The following is a 20,267-nucleotide window of genomic DNA, read 5'->3' as shown; positions in this document are numbered from 1 at the left end:
TCTTTGAGAAAATAAACAAAATTGATAAACCACTAGCCAGACTCATCAAGAAAAAAAGGGAGAAGACTCAAATCAATAGAATGAGAAATGAAAAAGGAGAAGTAACAACTGACACTGTAGAAATACAAAAGATCATGAGAGATTACTACAAGCAACTGTATGCCAATAAAATGGACAACCTGGAAGAAATGGACAAAATCTTAGAAATACACAACCTGCCAAGACTGAATCAGGAAGAAATAGAAAATATGAACAGACCAATCACAAGCACTGAAATTGAAACTGTGATTAAAAATCTTCCAACAAACAAAAGCCCAGGACCAGATGGCTTCCCAGGCGAATTCTACCAAACATTTAGAGAAAAGCTAATACCTATCCTTCTCAAACTCTTCCAAAATATAGCAGAGAGAGGAGCACTCCCAAACTCATTCTATGAGGCCACCATCACCCTGACACCAAAACAAGACAACGATGTCACAAAGAAAGAAACCTACAGGCCAATATCACTGATGAACATAGATGCAAAAATCCTTAACAAAATACTCACAAACAGAATCCAACATCACATTAAAAGGATCATACACCGTGATCAAGTAGAGTTTATTCCAGGAATGCAAGGATCCTTCAATATACGCAAATCAATCAATGTGATACACCATGTTAACAAACTGAAGGAGAAAAACCATATGGTCATCTCAGTAGATGCAGAGAAAGCTTTCAACAAAATTCAACACCCATTTATGACAAAAACCCTCCAGAAAGTAGGCATAGAGGGAAATTTCCTCAACATAATAAAGGCCATATATGACAAACCCACAGCCAACATCGTCCTCAATGGTGAAAAACTGAAAGCATTTCCACTAAGATCAGGAACAAGACAAGGTTGCCCACTCTCACCACTCTTTTTCAACATAGTTTTGGAAGTTTTAGCCACAGCAATCAGAGAAGAAAAGGAAATAAAAGGAATCCAAATCGGAAAAGAAGAAGTAAAGCTGTCACTGTTTCCAGATGACATGATACTGTACATAGAGAATCCTAAAGATGCTACCAGAAAACTACTAGAGCTCATCAATGAATTTCGTAAAGTAGCAGGATACAAAATTAATGCACAGAAATCTCTGGCATTCCTTTGCACTAATGATGAAAAATCTGACAGTGAAATCAAGAAAACACTCCCATTTACCATTGCAACAAAAAGAATAAAATACCTAGGAATAAACCTACCTAAGGAGACTAAAGACCTGTATGCAGAAAATTATAAGACACTGATGAAAGAAATTAAAGATGACACAAATAGATGGAGAGATATACCATGTTCCTGGATTGGAAGAATCAACATTGAGAAAATGACTCTACTACCAAAAGCAATCTACAGATTCAATGCAATCCCTATCAAACTACCACTGGCATTTTTCACAGAACTAGAACAAAAATTTTCACAATTTGTATGGAAACACAAAAGACCCCGAATAGCCAAAGCAATCTTGAGAACGAAAAACGGAGCTGGAGGAATCAGGCTCCCTGACTTCAGACTATACTACAAAGCTACAGTAATCAAGACAGTATGGTACTGGACAAAAACAGAAATATAGATCAATGGAACAGGATAGAAAGCCCAGAGATAAACCCACGCACATATGGTCACCTTATCTTTGATAAAGGAGGCAGGGATGTACAGTGGAGAAAGGACAGCCTCTTCAATAAGTGGTGCTGGGAAAACTGGACAGGTACATGTAAAAGTATGATATTAGATCATTCCCTAACACCATACACAAAAATAAGCTCAAAATGGATTAAAGACCTAAATGTAAGGCCAGAAACTATCAAACTCTTAGAGGAAAGCATAGGCAGAACACTCTATGACATAAATCACAGCAAGATCCTTTTTGACCCACCTCCTAGTGAAATGGAAATAAAAACAAAAATAAACAAATGGGACCTAATGGAACTTAAAAGCTTTTGCACAGCAAAGGAGACCAAACAAGACCAAAAGATAAACCTCAGAATGGGAGAAAATATTTGCAAATGAAGCAACTGACAAAGGATTAATCTCCAAAATTTACAAGCAGCTCATGCAGCTCAATAACAAAAAAACAAACAACGGAATCCAAAAATGGGCAGAAGACCTAAATAGACATTTCTCCAAAGAAGATATACAGACTACCAACAAACACATGAAAGAATGCTCAACATCATTAATCATTAGAGAAATACAAATCAAAACTACAATGAGATATCATCTCACACCAGTCAGAATGGCCATCATCAAAAAATCTAGAAACAATAAATGCTGGAGAGGGTGTGTAGAAAAGGGTACACTCTTGCATTGCTGGTAGGAATGTGAATTGGTATAGCCACTATGGAGAACAATATGGGGGTTCCTTAAAAAACTACAAATAGAACTACCATATGACCCAGCAATCCCACTACTGGGCATATACCCTGAGAAAACCATAATTCAAAAGGAGTCATGTACCAAAATGTTCACTGCAGCTCTATTTACAATAGCCCAGAGATGCAAACAACCTAAGTGTCCATATCAGATGAATGGATAAAGAAGATGTGGCACATATATACAATGGAATATTACTCAGCCATAAAAGAAACGAAATTGAGCTATTTGTAATGAGGTGGATGGACCTAGAGTCTGTCATATAGAGTGAAGTAAGTCAGAATGAGAAAGACAAATACCATATGCTAACACATATATATATATATAATTTAAGGAAAAAAATGTCATGAAGAACCTAGGGGTATGACAGGAATAAAGACATAGATCTACTAGAGAATGAACTTGAGGATATGGGGAGGCGGAAGGGTAAGCTGTGACAAAGCGAGAGAGTGGCATGGACATATATACACTATCAAACGTAAAATAGATAGCTAGTGGGAAGCAGCCGCATATCACAGGGAGATCAGCTCGGGTGCTTTATGACCACCTAGAGGGGTGGGATAGGGAGGGTGGGAGGGAGGGAGACGCAAGAGGGAAGAGATATGAGAACATATGTATACGTATAACTGATTCACTTTGTTATAAAGCAGGAACTAACACACGATTGTAAAGCAATTATACTCCAATAAAGAGGTAAAAAAAAAAAAAGATGTAAACTTTTCTTATCTTTCTGAAACTTTCTATCTATTTGACAGAGAGGACATAAAAAAAGAAGTAAACAATAATAAAAGATAAAGAAGATTTCCTATCTATTGTATTTTATTGACTCCTAGGCTGAAATTACCAATATTATTGGATAAATGAAAGTGGCTATGCTGTATTGAGGAAATGTAAATGATTAGATCCGTACACCTAGCCTTGTATGTCATCATGGAAATAAACTCCAGGATGAGGAAACAGAATTTACTAGATGTATAAGACAAAACAAATAAGTGTTGATTCTAAAATATAAACAACTTTTGTGGTCAAGAAATAGACTCTTTCACTCAATAATTATTTATTGAATACTCATTATATATCAAATATTGTACTTGACTATGAAACTACAAAGATAAAATAAAATTACTCCAGTTCCCTTCTTAAACTGGGAACAAGGATGTAGAGAGGCAAATGAATAAATGCATGCATGAATGAATGCAGATGAAGCTCAAAAAAAATGGAAGTTTCCAAAGCAGAAACAAAAGCAGTTAAAGCAAAAGAACATAAGCATGTATGAGCACGTACATTAATAATGGTATACATTTGACTGCCTAATGGATATGGGAACTTGTTAAAGATTATTTATGATAAATCAAAATTGAAGGTCAATACATACTAAATCTCAAATTTGCATTTAATTTGTATTTGTGATGTAAATAAGAGATCACACATTCCAGCATCACCCAGATCATTCATTTAATGCAGCAGGTAGTAAATACTCCCTTTTTAGCCAAACAGAAGACATTAGAGAACAGTAAACATAAAATAGTGTCAGGCGCTTTCTCAAAGAAAAATCCAAATATTTGAGGGGTATTGTTGCATTTAGAAGAAATTATAAAATTTAGGCAAACTCTATTCTAGAGAAAACCTGTTCTCTTCTCCATCAAGTCCACATTGAAATTATTTGTTATAATTTTTTACAACAATTTCTAAATGGAAATTGACCTGGAAGAATAGCTGTCTAAAGATACTGCACAATTTTCATATGTTTATTATAGAAATGCCTTATTCCTTGTGTGAAATATGCTTGAGACAATTCCCAAAAAGAGTATGAGAATGAAAGTTTACATAACTCAAATGAACTAAACTATCAACAATGGGATAAGATTAATTCTATATATTTGGTGTTTTACAGATGTGACATATGTCCAGCATCTCTCTCTCATGTTCTCTTTTTAAAAATATTACAGCCAGGGAGGTAAAGACTTGTAAGAAAAGACTGAAGTCTCATTTTAACTTTATTCTTGATGTTCTTACAGGTAAAACCATCTTTTTACAAAACCTTTCAATATTTAATAAATGGCCAGGACTGAGGCTCTAGAGGAAGTTCCCTCATACCAAATTCTTTGACAGTCCAGCCTCACTGTTTTTCCACTTGGAAAAACTATTTACCCAGTAGCTACAAAAGGGTAACTATAAATATATGTACCAACCAAAGGATTCAGAACTAAAAAGCGCTAAATTAATGATAAACAGGCATTGAAACAAAGAAAGGAACCATGTGCCACGATGGTCTTTCTATTCCACTTTAGCTCATAGACTCTGTGTGTGTGTGCACGCACGTGCACACGCATGTGCACACTTGCATAGTGACTTGTAAAGATATTGTGTCTTCTTTGCCTAGTAAAGGAGTTTGGAAGTGAGAGAAAGAGCAGCACAATACGAAGGAAGAGAGAGATGAGTGTACATTAATCTAGGAGGGGACTAGTCATTAACAGTTTTCCCATATATTAATCATATTGCTGATGAAAACATGATCACCATAGAAATTCTTTTCGTGAAAGTGGTATCAGAAAGAATATGAGTTGAACTTAAGCTCAGGAATTTTCTGAAATAGAGATTATATATGGAATGTTATTCTTGGTATCTCCTTCTCCTTTACTATTGAAAGTCAATTCAAGAGTATTTTCTGCCCTTTTGAGTTGAGAGAAACTGCACCATATGCTCTGCTTACCCAGGCAGTGTAAAGCAAAGTGCTGAGCAATTATATGGTGGATTTGATCAGTTTTGACAGCCAGTCCTGAAACTCAAGACGGAATCCCCTGCTCTTTCTTCTGCAGCAGGTTCTCGGACTGAATTATATGACTAATTGAATCTAATTTCTACTTTACCTTGGCAATATCCTCACAAATCCTACAAGTGCAAAATGGCCTTCCTGATCAGTGTTAACAATTCTATGTGTCACGGTTATTTTACAACTTCCATATCAGCATACATGAAATAATGATGGATAAAAATATTTCAATGCCCTTTGAAATACTACAGATTGTCTTACACACCGAAATCATCCCAGAATGATACCTGTCCTCAATTCCTGCATCTTGTTTTCACCAAGTAAAATATTTGATCAGGGAGTCCTAGTACAACTTATAATCAGTTAAATATAAATTAGTTCAGGAAGTTCTTCTCATTCTTTCCTTGAAACATGTCCAAGAATCATGTGGGTTACCTGGATCATTTCCTTAGCATATTATCGTAATCATACAAGAAACACATGGCATTCACACTGACAGTATATCCTTTACAGTAATATATTAGTGAAATTGAGATGCCCTCAAGATAAAGGTCATTAACCTTAGCCACTGATTCTATAATCCAAACCCAAATAACTCTCTAGAGAGTCTCTAAGGGGATGGGTCACTCACTTTGGATACTCATAAGGCTAAAGCAATCTCCCCAAAACTTCTTAATGTGCGATGATCAGTTTAACTTAGAGATACATGCACATAGAACAGAGGGATGGGATCTCACTTCTGAGATGAAAGCAAATTAACACCGGAGCAATTTATCTTTCACAGCATATTATGGGTCAGCGTCAGCACGCCACAGATGTACACCTCATGAGGAACATAAAAAGACATCTGTGAGATGGGGGAAAATGTACCAATAGTATATATTCAGTCTAAGTTAGTAATGAAATTTCAACCACACCCCAAATGAATGTTTCAAATGTACAAAGAAAAAGAGGAAAAATATCTCCAGATTAGTAATAGGCAAAAAGTTCTAGTTCATATATACTAGTGGACAACTAATTTGAGAGAGGAAAGGACACAAGAATGAGATAGAGAAAAAGGGAGAGGGGGAAAGAGAGAGAGAAAGAGAGAGAGAGAGGGATTTATCATTCCTCTCGATTTTGAAGCAAAATTAAATTAAAATATGTTCATGTTGAATTTTATAAGATACTGTTCCAAAGATTTTCTTAGTCATTTTCTGTTTTTACTATAGCTTCTGTTATGTCCACTGTCAGGAAAGACATGACTCATGCCATGACCACCATGAGGACCATGTGTTTTATCACTTCATGGCTCATAGGTGACTAGCCATATTTGGATCATGCCTCGAGTCTTATAACCCAGGTCACACAGGTAAAATCAAAATCAGACAATATCTCTTTTAATAAATCACTCAGGGAGTTCACCAAAAAGCTAGATTTATTCCTTTAAGAACCTAGTATTATGTAGATAATCTCTGTAATTGCCACTGTTTCCAGTATTTACAATTGAGAGAAATGAAGAGAAATGAAGAGAGAGAGAGAGAGAGAGAGAGAGAGAGAGAGAGAGAGAGAGAGAAATGAAGAAAGAAAGAGAAACAAAAGAAAGACACAAGGAATTCATGTCAGAGAAAATACTTTAGAAATATTCTGTTTTATAGGTTGTCAAATATTTGCAGAAGACAAATATATCTCCTTGGAAAACACTTGGAAAATGATTTCTTTCTTATGATCACATAGTATGTGGTATGCTCTGCCCCGTCACCACATAAAATAATTCACTTTGTTGTTTGTCTGTTTGCCTGCTAGATTTTTAAAACTAAACAGGGAATATGTTTTTTAATTCTTTAATCTATCCTTTGGTCCAAGCACAGTGCCTGGCACATGAAAAGTTCTCAATAAGTATTTTTGGAATAAATGAGAGAATGGATAATAAATTATTTCAATTTCTTAGGCAGAAAGAAAGTTCTAGTTAATGTTATTGTTGTTACCAATTTTTGACAGGCTAATGCTTTTTCTGTGATATTTCCAACATGATTTCTAATTTATTAACACGTCCTGTGGCTGATCAAATTTTGCAGAGCTACCCATGCAAACAACAGGGTCAGGCTGCCCATGGATATGCTGGGAACCATGGTCATGATCTCCTTCCTCTTTTAGTTTGCATTCCAGAAGGTCAATCAGTTGGAATACATCACCATTTAACAGGGGATGATTTCCAGCCTTCAGGAAACAAATCTAGTGTAAAAATAGAAGGAAATTTATGCCTTTCTTATTCTTTTTTTTTTTTTCCTTTGGGGATGGGTTTGGGGGTTTGGAAATTTAGAAGTTGTAGGGGATTAAAAGAGTAGTAAGTAAAGGATCAAATGAAAGTAAAGCATCTAATGAAATAGGAAGCGAAGACCAAAAGAAGAAAGTATCAAAGTATAAGGAGGAATTAAGGTTGAGAAACCAGAGAAAAGAAAAAGTAAAAGTAAAGAGATCAGCAAATTATTTTATATAGTTCCACATACATTTTTTTTATCTGATGAATAATTTATTTTTCTATGATATTCACTCTAAAATACTTCAAATATTATATATCACTTTAAAATGAGATTCTGCAGATTCACAAAATTACTAACCTTCTCTGGTACAATTGATTTCATCACTGAAGTCTCCACAGTCATTGTCACCATCACAGGCCCAATGGCCTGGGATACATCTGCCACTGGAACATCTGAACTGATTATCAAAGCAGGACTGAACACAGCCAACCTCATCACTCCCGTCCCCACAGTCATCATCTGGAAAGAAGCAACAACAGCCAGGTGGTGAGAACTGGTCCATGGAGAAACTTTTCCTTATGAAATACTTAACATTTCTTTTTGGTATTGAGAGCTTTCTTTTGTTATTAAAAAAAGGAATGATAAATCAATGATCAACATTTCCCATGAGTAGTGGGAGAATTATTTTCATTTTTATATTGTTTATTTCTGATTGAATACCAACTGCTAAACTAAGGGGGAAAAATCCTTGACTTTGGATTTTGAAGCTTAACTTCCATTTTACTCAGAAATGACTAACCACTGACTAAATAAATCTATGCAACATGAAATAATTATGAAGTGGGAAGACAATGGTGACTGTAGGAATTTTATGAAATGATACAGCTTGTGACACAATTATTGCTGGAAAATTACTATTTAGACCTAGAACCTTTGTACCCCAGAGTTTATAACTGTATTTTTAATTCAGATCCTTTTTCTCCATTCTCCCACAAGAGGGCTCACTGTGTACCCTTCCTCCACTGGCTCTTAAGTGTGTATTTATATCAGGAAATTATTGTACGCTATCATTAGCAATGACTTATACTCTTTATTAACAACTGTTGCAGGAGGGAGGTGAGAGGAATGTGAAGTGAAAACAGATTAAATTGAAATCAATGGCTGAGAAGTTATCGATTTATGTATAATTCATTTACCTGTATTTGGCATAATTTAACATAATGATACAATTGAGTGAAGAAAAAATACCATTTGTACATAAAAAAAAAAACAAGGTGACAAAGTTGAGACCATGGATAATTCCAATATAATTTATAAACTACTCCATCCTGAGGTTATAGAGCGTTTTACATAAATGCTTTGGGGAGTCTGAATTGTCCAGGTTGTTTCCTCAGTTGTTGCTTTAACTTCATGTTTGTTGACTTAGGCTATGTCCAGCATAATATCTGAAAACAAGTCTCCATCACAGCCCCAAGGGACGGATATTGAGTTCCATTTCCCTTAATGCTAATCCCCATTGACGTGCCAGCTGCCCTCTCACCACTTGTCTTGGCCATTTTGCTTGACTCTGCAACCTCCTCTCACAAACTACCTCAGAAAGAGGCAAAGCTGCACAGCCAGCCAGGCCCCCAATCAAATCAGTGCAGCCTAGTGGACATTTGGTACTTGCCAGAGTCGCAGTGCCATTTACTGCTAATGCATCTTCCACTCTTGCATGCAAACTGAGTTAGTGGCTCACAAGTTGGGAATTCTGTGAAAGATAGAAAAACATCCAATAGGAAAGGTGTTATCGACTGTGTTTCACTTAATTTGCTTCTCATTTGCTAATATGATCAGAACTCTACCCTTCTCTTCCACAGAAGGCACAGAGGAAATGTTAGGTAAACAAATATAGTGGCAGTAACTTCTTGAGGACTTAGGATACACATACTTTTAATATCTTTTATATGAGTACATTTCAGTGACTGAAAGCCAAGGAGAATCACTTGATGAAGGACTGTTTAGATTCATTCTACTGCAAGAAAAATAGATGTCAATTCCCTGCACCAAGGGACTCAACCTCCTCCCAGTGAAGAACAGCTGGATGAAGCTCTATATTCGTGGGCTTCAAAGTAAAGTGTGTGCTTTAAAAGGGAAAGGCCTTTTCTGAACATAGAGAGCCGAAGTAGGAAGGTTGGATCCAAGTTTGCCTGAGTGATGTCAACATAATAAGTTGAAAGTAAGAAAACAAACACAAAGAAAAAACTCATTAAATTTAGTTTAGTTGGTATCAAACAGTTATAAATTTTGAAAGTGTGAATTCTAAGTTAAAAAAAAAACAGCAGCTGCATAGCACAGGGAGATCAGCTCCGTGCATTGTGACCACCTAGAGGGGTGGGATAGGTAGGGTGGGAGGGAAGGAGACGCAAGAGGGAAGAGATATGGGAACATATGTATATGTATAACTGATTCACTTTGTTATAAAGCAGAAAGTAACACACCATTGTAAAGCAATTATACTCCAATAAAGATGTTAAAAAAAACCCCACAAAAATTCCCCTGAAAATAAACAACAGCAAAGAATTGGACTTAAAAGTAAAATTTTACTAAATTAAATCAAAAGACCTCCCTTCCTAACCCTTAGATAACTATGACAACAAAAATTAAAAAGCAAAACATAGAATTAGCACAGAAAACAATTCTAAAGGATTACTAGCCAATTCAAAGGACTGGTAAATTCAGCAGACAATTTTGTCATAATAAGATCAGATAATCAAGACTGACTGCAAGAAAAAAAGAAAGAAAAAAGGTAGTAATAATAAGAGAAAATATAATTGCAAACAGTTCATCCAAGGAATTCAGAGCAGCTTACTAATATTTCCCAGGAGAAAGTTTTTCATATGGTGAAAGTAATTCATGTAGAGTTTACATGGTGTGCTCAATATCAGAACTTTTATCTCCCAAGACAATATTCATGGAATCATAAACCCTCACACACACAACCTATTTAATAGACATTAAAAAAAATAGAAAAAGAAGAATGAAAATCCTCCATCATTTCACTGGCATAAAGGCAGAAGAAAAGGACACATGGAGACAGAACTGTGGCCCATATTCTTTATTATTGTTCCTCTTATAGGTGGAGCCAAAGTCATTTTGTGGCAACACTTGCTTTTCTCTCTAAGACAAGTGACGTAGAATCATAGCCTATATTTGATGGCAGGGGGACCAGCAATATTTTCAAGTTGTATTTTGTAGCTTGTCTCAGAGCTACCAAGGGGGCAGAGCAGCTGGACTTGGGCTGCCCAAACTCCTTCAGCCAAACCTGTTCACATCTTACCTACCTACACAATTATTTATCTACCTATAGTTTTAATTTTGGAGTTTTGAGTACTATTTTATTTGAAGAAAAATATATGAATAATAACAATATATTTCTTTGCTCAAAAAAAAGAAAGAAAACCATTGATTATATCCAATTATTTCAGCCCTAAAGAAACTGAGAACATGAAAGTTAGACTTGCCTAAAGTTATATGTATTTCCTTAATGGAAAATAGGTCTTTAGAATTCAGTTCATCAAGCTCTTCATCTATCACTCCATCTATAACAACCTCGTACCGATTTCCTACCTTACTTTCATTTACCATCCATGAATTACCTGTTATTTACTCTACCCATATTTTTACTCTACCCATATGTATTTTCAGCTTAAAGGTTAAATATTTCTCATAAAATGTTTCATTGTGTAAAGGAGAACTTCCTTGTGTCTAGCAGAAATGAGTCCCTAAATACTTTCACTTCTTTAGCATTTGGTTCACAAGTTTTTGTCTGTACCAGTCACTATTTCATAATGTTGGAAATTTCAATCATTTTGAATCTCGATCTTTTCTTTAAATTCTATAATACTATCAACTTTTGATTTATTTTTATAGGGCAGATCATACCAAGATTTACCCAATCATTTTTGTCACACTTCTTTAGGCCTTTTTCCTTGTTTTTCTTTTAAGTTTTTAAACACAGTCCTGACCCAGGTACTCATTCCATAGAGCCTTAAAGGCTAAATCATGGGGCTCCCACATGCATGGGCAGTTTGCTCCCTACACCTTCTCTCCATCATCAGGCCCTCTGGACTGTTGGATAAGGCTGACCTCACACATCATGCCGTCTTCCCTGGGCAAGTGGTTCCCTGCACTGCACCATTTATAAGAAGATTTGAATGGTAATTACCATCGGACCCCATATGGCCTTGCCGTCCTCATGGAACTTGGGCCTATTTGGCAGTCATGCTTCCCAGGTTTTCCCTCAAGTCCTCTTCTGGATCATTTCTTTTTTAAGAGGACTTTACAAAGTAACTCCAGGTAGTGGTTCCACTTGAAAACTATGTTATTGAGTATTTTCTTAGTACTTCAACCAATGAAGTACACTAGTGAAGGTATTTTCAGGAAATAAGAATTTTAAATGACATTGCTATAAGTCCTATAGAATTTTTGCATTTTCCCTTAAAAACCATGGCATTTTAAAATTAAAAGTCTATATCAATACATATTTTTGGCAAATCACTAGTAACTAGACTTAATAGTAAAATGCAAGCAAATTCATTTTGCGTGATCCTGTCAAAGACCTATTTTGTATATTATCCCCCAAATAATATTTCAAATTTAAATCGGAGGTAAAATATTCACCCTTGTTCTTAAAATGGTGAAACAATGAGTTACCTTTGGAGCCTGTAAGAACTCTCCCTATCATGCAGCTGAGCTGGGAAAAGAGAGTCAGCCAGGATGATCAGCAGTGATATTCAGTGAACAGACTGCAAGTGATATAGCTATTGTTTTTCTTTTTTTTTCGTTTTTTTTTTGCGGTACGCGGGCCTCTCACTGTTGTGGCCTCTCCCGCTGCGGAGCACAGGCTCCGGACGCTCAGGCCCAGTGGCCACGGCCCACGGGCCCAGCCGCTCTGCGGCATGTGGGATCCTCCCGGACCAGGGCACGAACCCGCGTCCCCCGAATCGGCAGGCGGACTCTCAACCACTGTGCCACCGGGGAAGCCCATATACAGACATTTTTAATATTGGTAACTTATGCAATGATAATATAAATTGCTATTATTTCATAAATAACATGTAGGGAAAGTAGTGGCTTCATACCAGATCAGGTTGACATGGCATCCTTGACTACCTGCTTCTTTACTTCTTAAAAAGCAATTTCTTTGTGTGAATTTACCTTTGAGTATATCCATCTGAGGTACTGGCATAATATCAACAATGGAAATGATTCTAAAACTGAACAAATCTTTACTAAATTTTATGATTACCAAAGCCATTTCTTGAGATATGAATTTTAGAATAAGTGTAACTTTTTGAAGCCAAAACATGTGATGAGAGTCTAAATATGATTCAAAGATAGAAGTGATAAGGAGGCAATCACGGATATGCAGAGATAAAAGACTATATCAAAAGCCATGCACGTAGCAACCCAACAAATACTCAGACATATAAGAGAAAGCACCCAAAAGAGAAATGAAAAATGCACAAGGCATAATTTAATCAATATTCCTAAGTATTTTTTTAACTTGACAAGATAATGAAAACTTATGTTAATCTTTCAAGAATCAACATGAATTTTGTCAAAAAAGTGTTCTCCTCCTTAGATAAATAAGTGCTTAATGTTTAGAAGATGTACAGTAGACATGAATAGAGACTTTATATGAAGTATCAACATAAGTTATGATTAAAATGAGTAAGCAACTAAATGCAATGTGTAAGATATGATGAGATCTAATTTTTAAAAATAGCATTACATCTTTAGGCATCTATAATAGGTTAATTTACATTTTAAAATCTCTTTTCTGTAAACTTTGGAACATAATAGCCAACATCGTAAGTTTTATTAGGAAAAGAAAAGTCCCCCCAGGCATTTGGAAACTTCTGAAATTTGGCAATACAGGCATACCTCAATACAGGAGATATTGCAGGTTTGGTTTCAGACAACCTCAAATAAAACAAATTTTCAATAAAGTGAGTCACATAAATTTTTGGTTTCCTGATGCATATAGAAGTATGTTTACACTATACTTTACTCTATTAAGTGTGAAATAGCATTATGTCTAAAAAATATACATACCTTAATTAATAAATACTTTATTCCTCAAAAATGCTAACCATCAGCTGACAACACACAAGCTTTCAATTTGTAAAAACCACAATATCTATGAAGTGCGATAAAGAGAAACACAATTAAATGAGGTGTACCGTTGGTTGAGAAATTTCCCATGTGACCTTTAAGATTCTATCCACTTAGATTCTAAGTCTAAAAACCAGCCAAAAAAAAAGAATCTGGAAATTAGCTCCATAAAGGTAAAAACTTTCGAAATGAATAAAATAATTGAAAATCCAGTGTATCTTCACTCTCTAAGAAAAGGAGAGCCATACGTCTTCTGCCCACAGTAAATACAACATATATACATGTGTAAAAAATTAATAAATAGGAACCTCAATTAAATACAGTTGGGAGACCAGAAGGGGGAGCTCTCACACCCTGGGATGATAGCTGAGCCCAAGAAGAAGAAGAAAGACTCCTTTTCTTTCCTGGCGATGAAAAGTCATGAACTCTGTTTGTATACGCCTCCCATCTTCCTTTTTCCCCTCTATAAAAGTGCTCTCCTCCCTTTATGGGGTTTTGCATGTGGCTCACCATGGTTGCAGACTCTGAATTGCACTACTCTGCTGATTCCGAAAAAATCCATCTTTAGTGGAGAAATATCTGGCAGTCTGTTTGTTTTAGGTCAACATATGCATATAATGCATATATGTTCTTAAGCAACTACACCTCATTTCTGATTCATTTTTAACATAATACTTAGTTACATCGTTTCTCTTGGAAACCTTGTTGTCTGAGTTTATAGGACCAATAGGTAAATTCTATAGAGAAAAAAAAAATTGGGAACTAGAAGAAAGCATAGGGCAAATCACTAAAAAGAATGAAGGTATTAACTTAATGGACACATGCAGCAGAGTAAAGTCACTAATGATTCATTTTTGTTTCCTTATTGGTAAATCACATAGCCTCTCTGGTCACAGACTCCTGGTTTGTAACATGACCTCTTGAGTCCTTTAAGTCCTAAAGATCAAGAAGTCAGAAGAAGCATTATCTGGAAATGCACAACATTAAAAGAATTTAATGTGGAACAAATAGGGCTCATCACCTGAATAACTCCTGGGATTATCACAGCATTCCTATAAAACACAGTAACTGAATTTCAGATACATGAAAGAACTAACAAAGAAATGTTAAAATTACCTTGGGCTTTTCTCTGCTTAATAATGCAGTCAAATGTAAAATACATTTTAGAAAGAGTTCCATCAAAAAAGTTTAATATAGGCCTCCACCCATTTTTCACTAATGTTGGAAAATACCGTGTCCATAACTCCTTAGTCTCCTATAACCAGTATCTGATGGTGATAGAGAAATGAGATCTAATGACAATACATATTTTTCTCCTAACAAATAAAACAAAACTTTTTAAAGCAAATGTAACATTTTCCCTGTTCTTCCATATTAGTGTTAATCTTAAAGTTGAAAATAGAATCCAATATTTCAGTTTGTTTCTGGATACTTGTTCTGTTAAAATATCATTATGAATTCTTATATTTGATAAAGACTTAAATGTTATACATAAGCTTTTCTTTCTTGATTTTGCATAAATATTCTTTGACTTTTGATCTTCCTTGAGACACAAAGATCCAAAGTCAAAGAATATTTATCATGTTAAAATTACAGCAAGGAAAAGAAAACTATTTTATTTCTATAGTTACTTCAACCTCATACAATATATCATATGGATTAATGGACTGTTAAAAAATCTTCCATTGTTGCAGGTAGTATGCTCAATTTATCTATTATATCTTTCACCTAAGATTTATTGCCAGGTTCTATGTAGGCTATTGTGTAAATGGCAACAATTTTCTCTTTCTCTCAAGGGTAATCATGGTTGGTATGGTACTTATATTTATCTAATATACAAAGCTTAGAGAAATGTTTCCCAGTGAGGTAGATTTCAGATCCAATTTATGGTTTTTTCCTGTCTCTAATATAGGATTTTCCTACCTATTCCTCTTCCTTGGCCCCAATATGAATATTTATAAGTAACTTATTGAAGTTTCAAAATACAGTTATCACAGGTTTGTTTGAGAGCATATTACACATCCTATATATATGAATTTGACCTTCATGATTAAGTGTGTAGAAAATGTATAGAAGATTCAAATTAAAATAAATGTTAAGAATAACAAAGGAGTCTGTGGTTAGGAAAGTGTTATATAAACATGAAAGAGACAATAATACTCACATTATATATTACTATTTATTGAGAAGAGGTACTAGGCTAGCCACATATACATTACTTACACTCTTCACAACAGCCCTGCAATTGTTACTACTAACCCAAATTTGCAGAACAGCATAACTTGCCTAAGGATACACTGCATAACCAGCAAGTGTCAGAGTAAAATGTGAATACTAGTTCAAAATATATTATTTCTTCACTATACCCTGCTGATCATACCAATACCCTTAAAAATTATATCAAAGAAATACTGGGGTAAAGATGAAAAATTTGTTTTTTCTGTGGTTTACGTCTTCTATTTATACTCCAATTCTGACTTTTACCTACTCCAAAGCATATAATTAAATTATAGTTATGGAAAATACCAGTACTTCATAAGATTATAGCAATTATAGGACTATAGCCTCTGAGAAAATATATAACATTTCTAGTTACTGACGCTACTTGTGGCCCCAGAGAATTGGTACTTATATAGGACAGACTTCCAAAGATCCAATAGAGTAAATACACTTTGGAGAAAAATGTGAGAGAACAGTGTACCCCAAATCGTCTTCATTCTGATGCTCTTCCATTGTTGTTACATAAAAACCTCATTTTATATCTCACATATGATGCCATGTATAAAGAATATAAACGTTATAGGTAGGCAAACCTGAGTTCAAATCCTGGTTTTATCACTAACTAATGTGTGACCTTGGAAAGTTACTTAATACTCCTGACCCCAGGTTCCAACTCTATGAAACAGAGTAGAAAACTACTGCAAAGGTTCAAGATATTCATTCAAGATATTTTACTGAAAACTTTATACCAGACAGAGTTCTAGGCCTTAGAGATACATCACCTAGAATGAATGAATGAATGAATAGAATAGAATGGTACTAGGCACTGGGAATACAATTTTCAGCATTTTCTTTTCTCAGAATGCTTATAATCTGGTAGGAAAAACATTTGTAATATAATTAAAGAAGTGACTTTAATAAATCTCTGAAAAATGCTACAATATAGGCAGTACAAAGTGTTACTGCAACACACAACATACGCATCTAAACTAATCTTAGATATTGTGCCCCAAAGGAAGTGTTGTACAAGCGGATACAAATGATAGATTCAGGTTAAATCAGATAAACAGGAGGAAAATGAGTGCTTTTACAATATTCTAGAAAGATGGCATTTCTGAAGGCCTAGAAGTCAGAGTATATAAAATGTTTGAGAAATTGTAAGAATTTCAGAATGGCTACAATATGGTGTAAGATAGAAGTAGTGAAACTTTAGGAGCTGTAAATAGACTTGAGAGACAGATTCAGAAACGATCACTATTGGGACTTCCTTGGTGGTGCAGTTGTTGAGAATCTGCTTGCCAATGCAGGGGACACGGGTTTGAGCCCTGGTCTGGGAAGATCCCACCTGCCACGGAGCAACTAAACCCGTGTGCCACAACTGTTGAGCCTGTGCTCTAGAGCCCGCAAGCCACAACTACTGAGCCCACGTGCCACAACTACTGAAGCTCGTGTGCCTAGAGCCCAGGCTCTGCAAAAAGAGAAGCCACCGCAATGAGAAGCCCACACACTGCAGTGAAGAGTAGCCCCCGCTCGTCGTAACTAGAGAAAGCCCGCATGCAGCAACTAAGACCCAACAACGAAGACCCAAATGCAGCCCCCCAAAAATTAATTAATTAATTAAAAGAAAAAGAGAAATGATCACTATTGATATAACAAAGCCTTGGAAGTCAAAGGAACACCCAGGGAGTATATTAAAAATGAGACTGAGAACTGGAAAAATTACTGAATAGTTCTGGCAACCTGGTAGACAAATGAGAAATGCTAGATAAAATAACAACGAAACATTTTAACACAGAGGTGAATATGTAAGAAAATAATGTAAATTTTCCAAGTCCAGTAATGAAAATGGTTCAGAAAACTAGAATAGTTAGTGAACTATAACTTTTGTGTGTGTGTGTGTGTGTGTGTGTGTTCACATGCGTGTGTGTTATTTTGCTCACAAAGGCAGTAGAAGAATGACAGAATTATAATGTAGATGCTTGGGTTTTAATTTCAGCATCAGACAGGTGACAATTCTTCAGTTCCACAAAAGGTATGAATACTAATAGAGACCTTGGATTCTCAGAGGCTAAAGCCCCAGTGGAAGGGTGCATGAGATAACATTCCTTCCAGTACAAAGAGATGTTCCAGCCTGGACTGTAAGTGGAAAAACATATATAGTCTCCCCTGGACATGTATAATTATGAGACTGCATCTTAAGTTCTAGTTTCTATAGTTCAGGAAAACTCAGGTTACAAAAATCAAGGTAAAAATTAATTCAGGGCATATAATATTTCTGAGGCTTGTCAAGTGCTCAGAAGAGCTGATCCCAAGACAGGTCTCATAAGACTTCCACAGGGCTGAAAAACATAGAAGACGGGCTCAAAATTCAAAATTGTAAAAAAATAAAGTAAAAAAGGCAAAAGAAAAAAAATCTGGTTCGTGAAATTCAGCAGATCCAACAAATGGCAGAATTAGATCCACAAGCTCCTCGGATATTTTAAAAATATGTGATACAGAGTAGATTGAAATATGATAGGTACTATAAAATAGGGAAGTCAAAATTTATTTTAAAAAAGACAAAAAATTTTTAAAATGTAAAAAGACATCCTGAGAAAAAAAATTAGGCAGACTTGAAAAGCAAACAAATAGAGCATTTAGAAATGTAAATCAGAGCCTTGGAATACAAACTGCATGAACTAGTTAAATTACAAATTAGTACATCTGAAGTAACAATTACTAAACTGGAAAACAGATCTGAAGAAATTTCCATGGTTGCAGTTCAAAGATTAAAAATAATGTGGAAGGGATTAAGAATCATGGAGGACAGACTAAAATGATCAAACACTAACCTAACAGTTCCAAAAACAGTGAAGAGAGAAAATGGAGATAGGTGATATTTGAAAAGATACTTCTTTAGAATTTCCCAGAATTTATGAGAGATATTTTAAATCGTCCCATATTTTAAATCGTCTTATAGAATGAGATCAGCATTGATGTTAATCATTGCATGGAATTAAGGAAAAAGGGGAATTAGTACTACCAACTAACCAATGGAAGAGTGGTACAATTAACTACCCAAACACTGTATTTGGTGTTATATGTGGTTCCTATTTAATCCTCATGACTATAAAACTACTACTATGAGATAGTTTTTATTATTGCCATTTTACATGTAAAAGAAAAAACATTTCAGAGAAATTAGCTTTTATTTTTTAAGTTATCCTTAAACAGGAAAAAATATAAATATACAGAGAATATTAAAAAAATTAATAAGCTTGAGTAATATCATCTATCCATCTATCAGTCTGTCTATCCATCTATATGTCAAAAGAAATCTACAGCAACCTATAAAAAATACACATTTTTCTTCTGTTCACAAGGGAATTCTACAAAAACAATAAATTCCCCGGCCACGAAGCAAGTCTCAATAGTTTCCGAAGAAGAAATATTATACCAGACTTTTTCTCATGCAACAATTACATTATAATCATTTTGATTAAAACTGAAGACAATCACAAATGATTGATATATAGTCTTCCATATATTTATGGAAGCTGACCAATAAGCAATATTTTACTAATCAAATTTTGAAAATTATATACCTTTCTAAATGTCTTTATTAAAAATGAGAATTGGGGCTTCCCTGGTGGCACAGTGGTTGGGAGTCTGCCTTCCGATGCGGGGGACGCGGGTTCGTGCCCCGGTCCGGGAGGATCCCACGTGCCGCGGAGTGGCTGGGCCCGTGAGCCATGGCCACTGGGCCTGCGCGTCTGGAGCCTGTGCTCCCCAGCAGGAGAGGCCACAGCAGTGAGAGGCCCGCGTACCACCAAAAAAAAAAAAAAAAAAAATGAGAGTTTTACTTTCTTTTTGTACTCCACACTTTCTCTTTCCCACTCTCTCAATATAGTTTCTCCTTGGTTTTAACTACATCATGAGGTAACAACTTCTTATATTATTATGACAACACATTATTTTCTAAAGTTGTACAACTTTAACTTACTTATACAGCTTTAATTTAAAACTAACTTACAGAATATTCTAGTTAAGAGGAAGCCAAAAGACAAGTATAATTTTGGGAAATCAAGAAATAGTGGTTAAACATTTTACTGAAAAAATGGAAATAGTAACCAGAAAACTTGGCTAAGAGTTAAAAACGGTTGCCACTGGAGTTGGTGAAAAGGGTGAAGTAAAGTAACTACTAGTTTTTTTGTTGTTTTATATATTATCTGAGTTTTTAAAGCTAAGTGTGTGTCTATGCACACACACAAATATATGTAATTATATACAAAATAGGGATAGAGATGGACTAGATTATGGACATATATTGAACCTAGAATTTCAGTACCATATAAGGACACAGTCCTCCTGTGTAAGAATTTATACATATTAAAGAAGAGGATATGTATAAATTTTTGCTAATAAAAATGCATCAATATTTAGAAAATTCACACATAAGTACATCAGGTTAAAATGTCATTAGCTTCTTATTTCTTTCATA

At 35.2% G+C, this 20,267-nt stretch overlaps 1 protein-coding gene across 1 annotated transcript in view; it reads right to left on the bottom strand.

Annotated features, from left to right (window-relative positions):
• The window catches only part of LRP1B (LDL receptor related protein 1B), a 1,457,034-nt gene that overhangs the window by 690,543 nt on the left and 746,224 nt on the right, over positions 1-20,267 (bottom strand). Inside the window, exons 19-20 of the mRNA XM_069540814.1 lie at positions 9,078-9,158; positions 7,766-7,927 (exon numbers count right to left, since the gene is read on the bottom strand). Of these exons, the coding sequence (XP_069396915.1) occupies positions 7,766-7,927; positions 9,078-9,158 (243 nt within the window). The remainder of the gene's footprint in view (positions 1-7,765; positions 7,928-9,077; positions 9,159-20,267) is intronic.

This window comes from Delphinus delphis, chromosome 7 (genome assembly GCF_949987515.2).
Source record: "Delphinus delphis chromosome 7, mDelDel1.2, whole genome shotgun sequence".
NCBI classification, from domain to species: domain Eukaryota; kingdom Metazoa; phylum Chordata; class Mammalia; order Artiodactyla; family Delphinidae; genus Delphinus; species Delphinus delphis.
The sequence above is the reverse complement of the archived record's forward strand: the minus strand, read 5'-3'. Positions and strand labels throughout refer to the sequence as shown.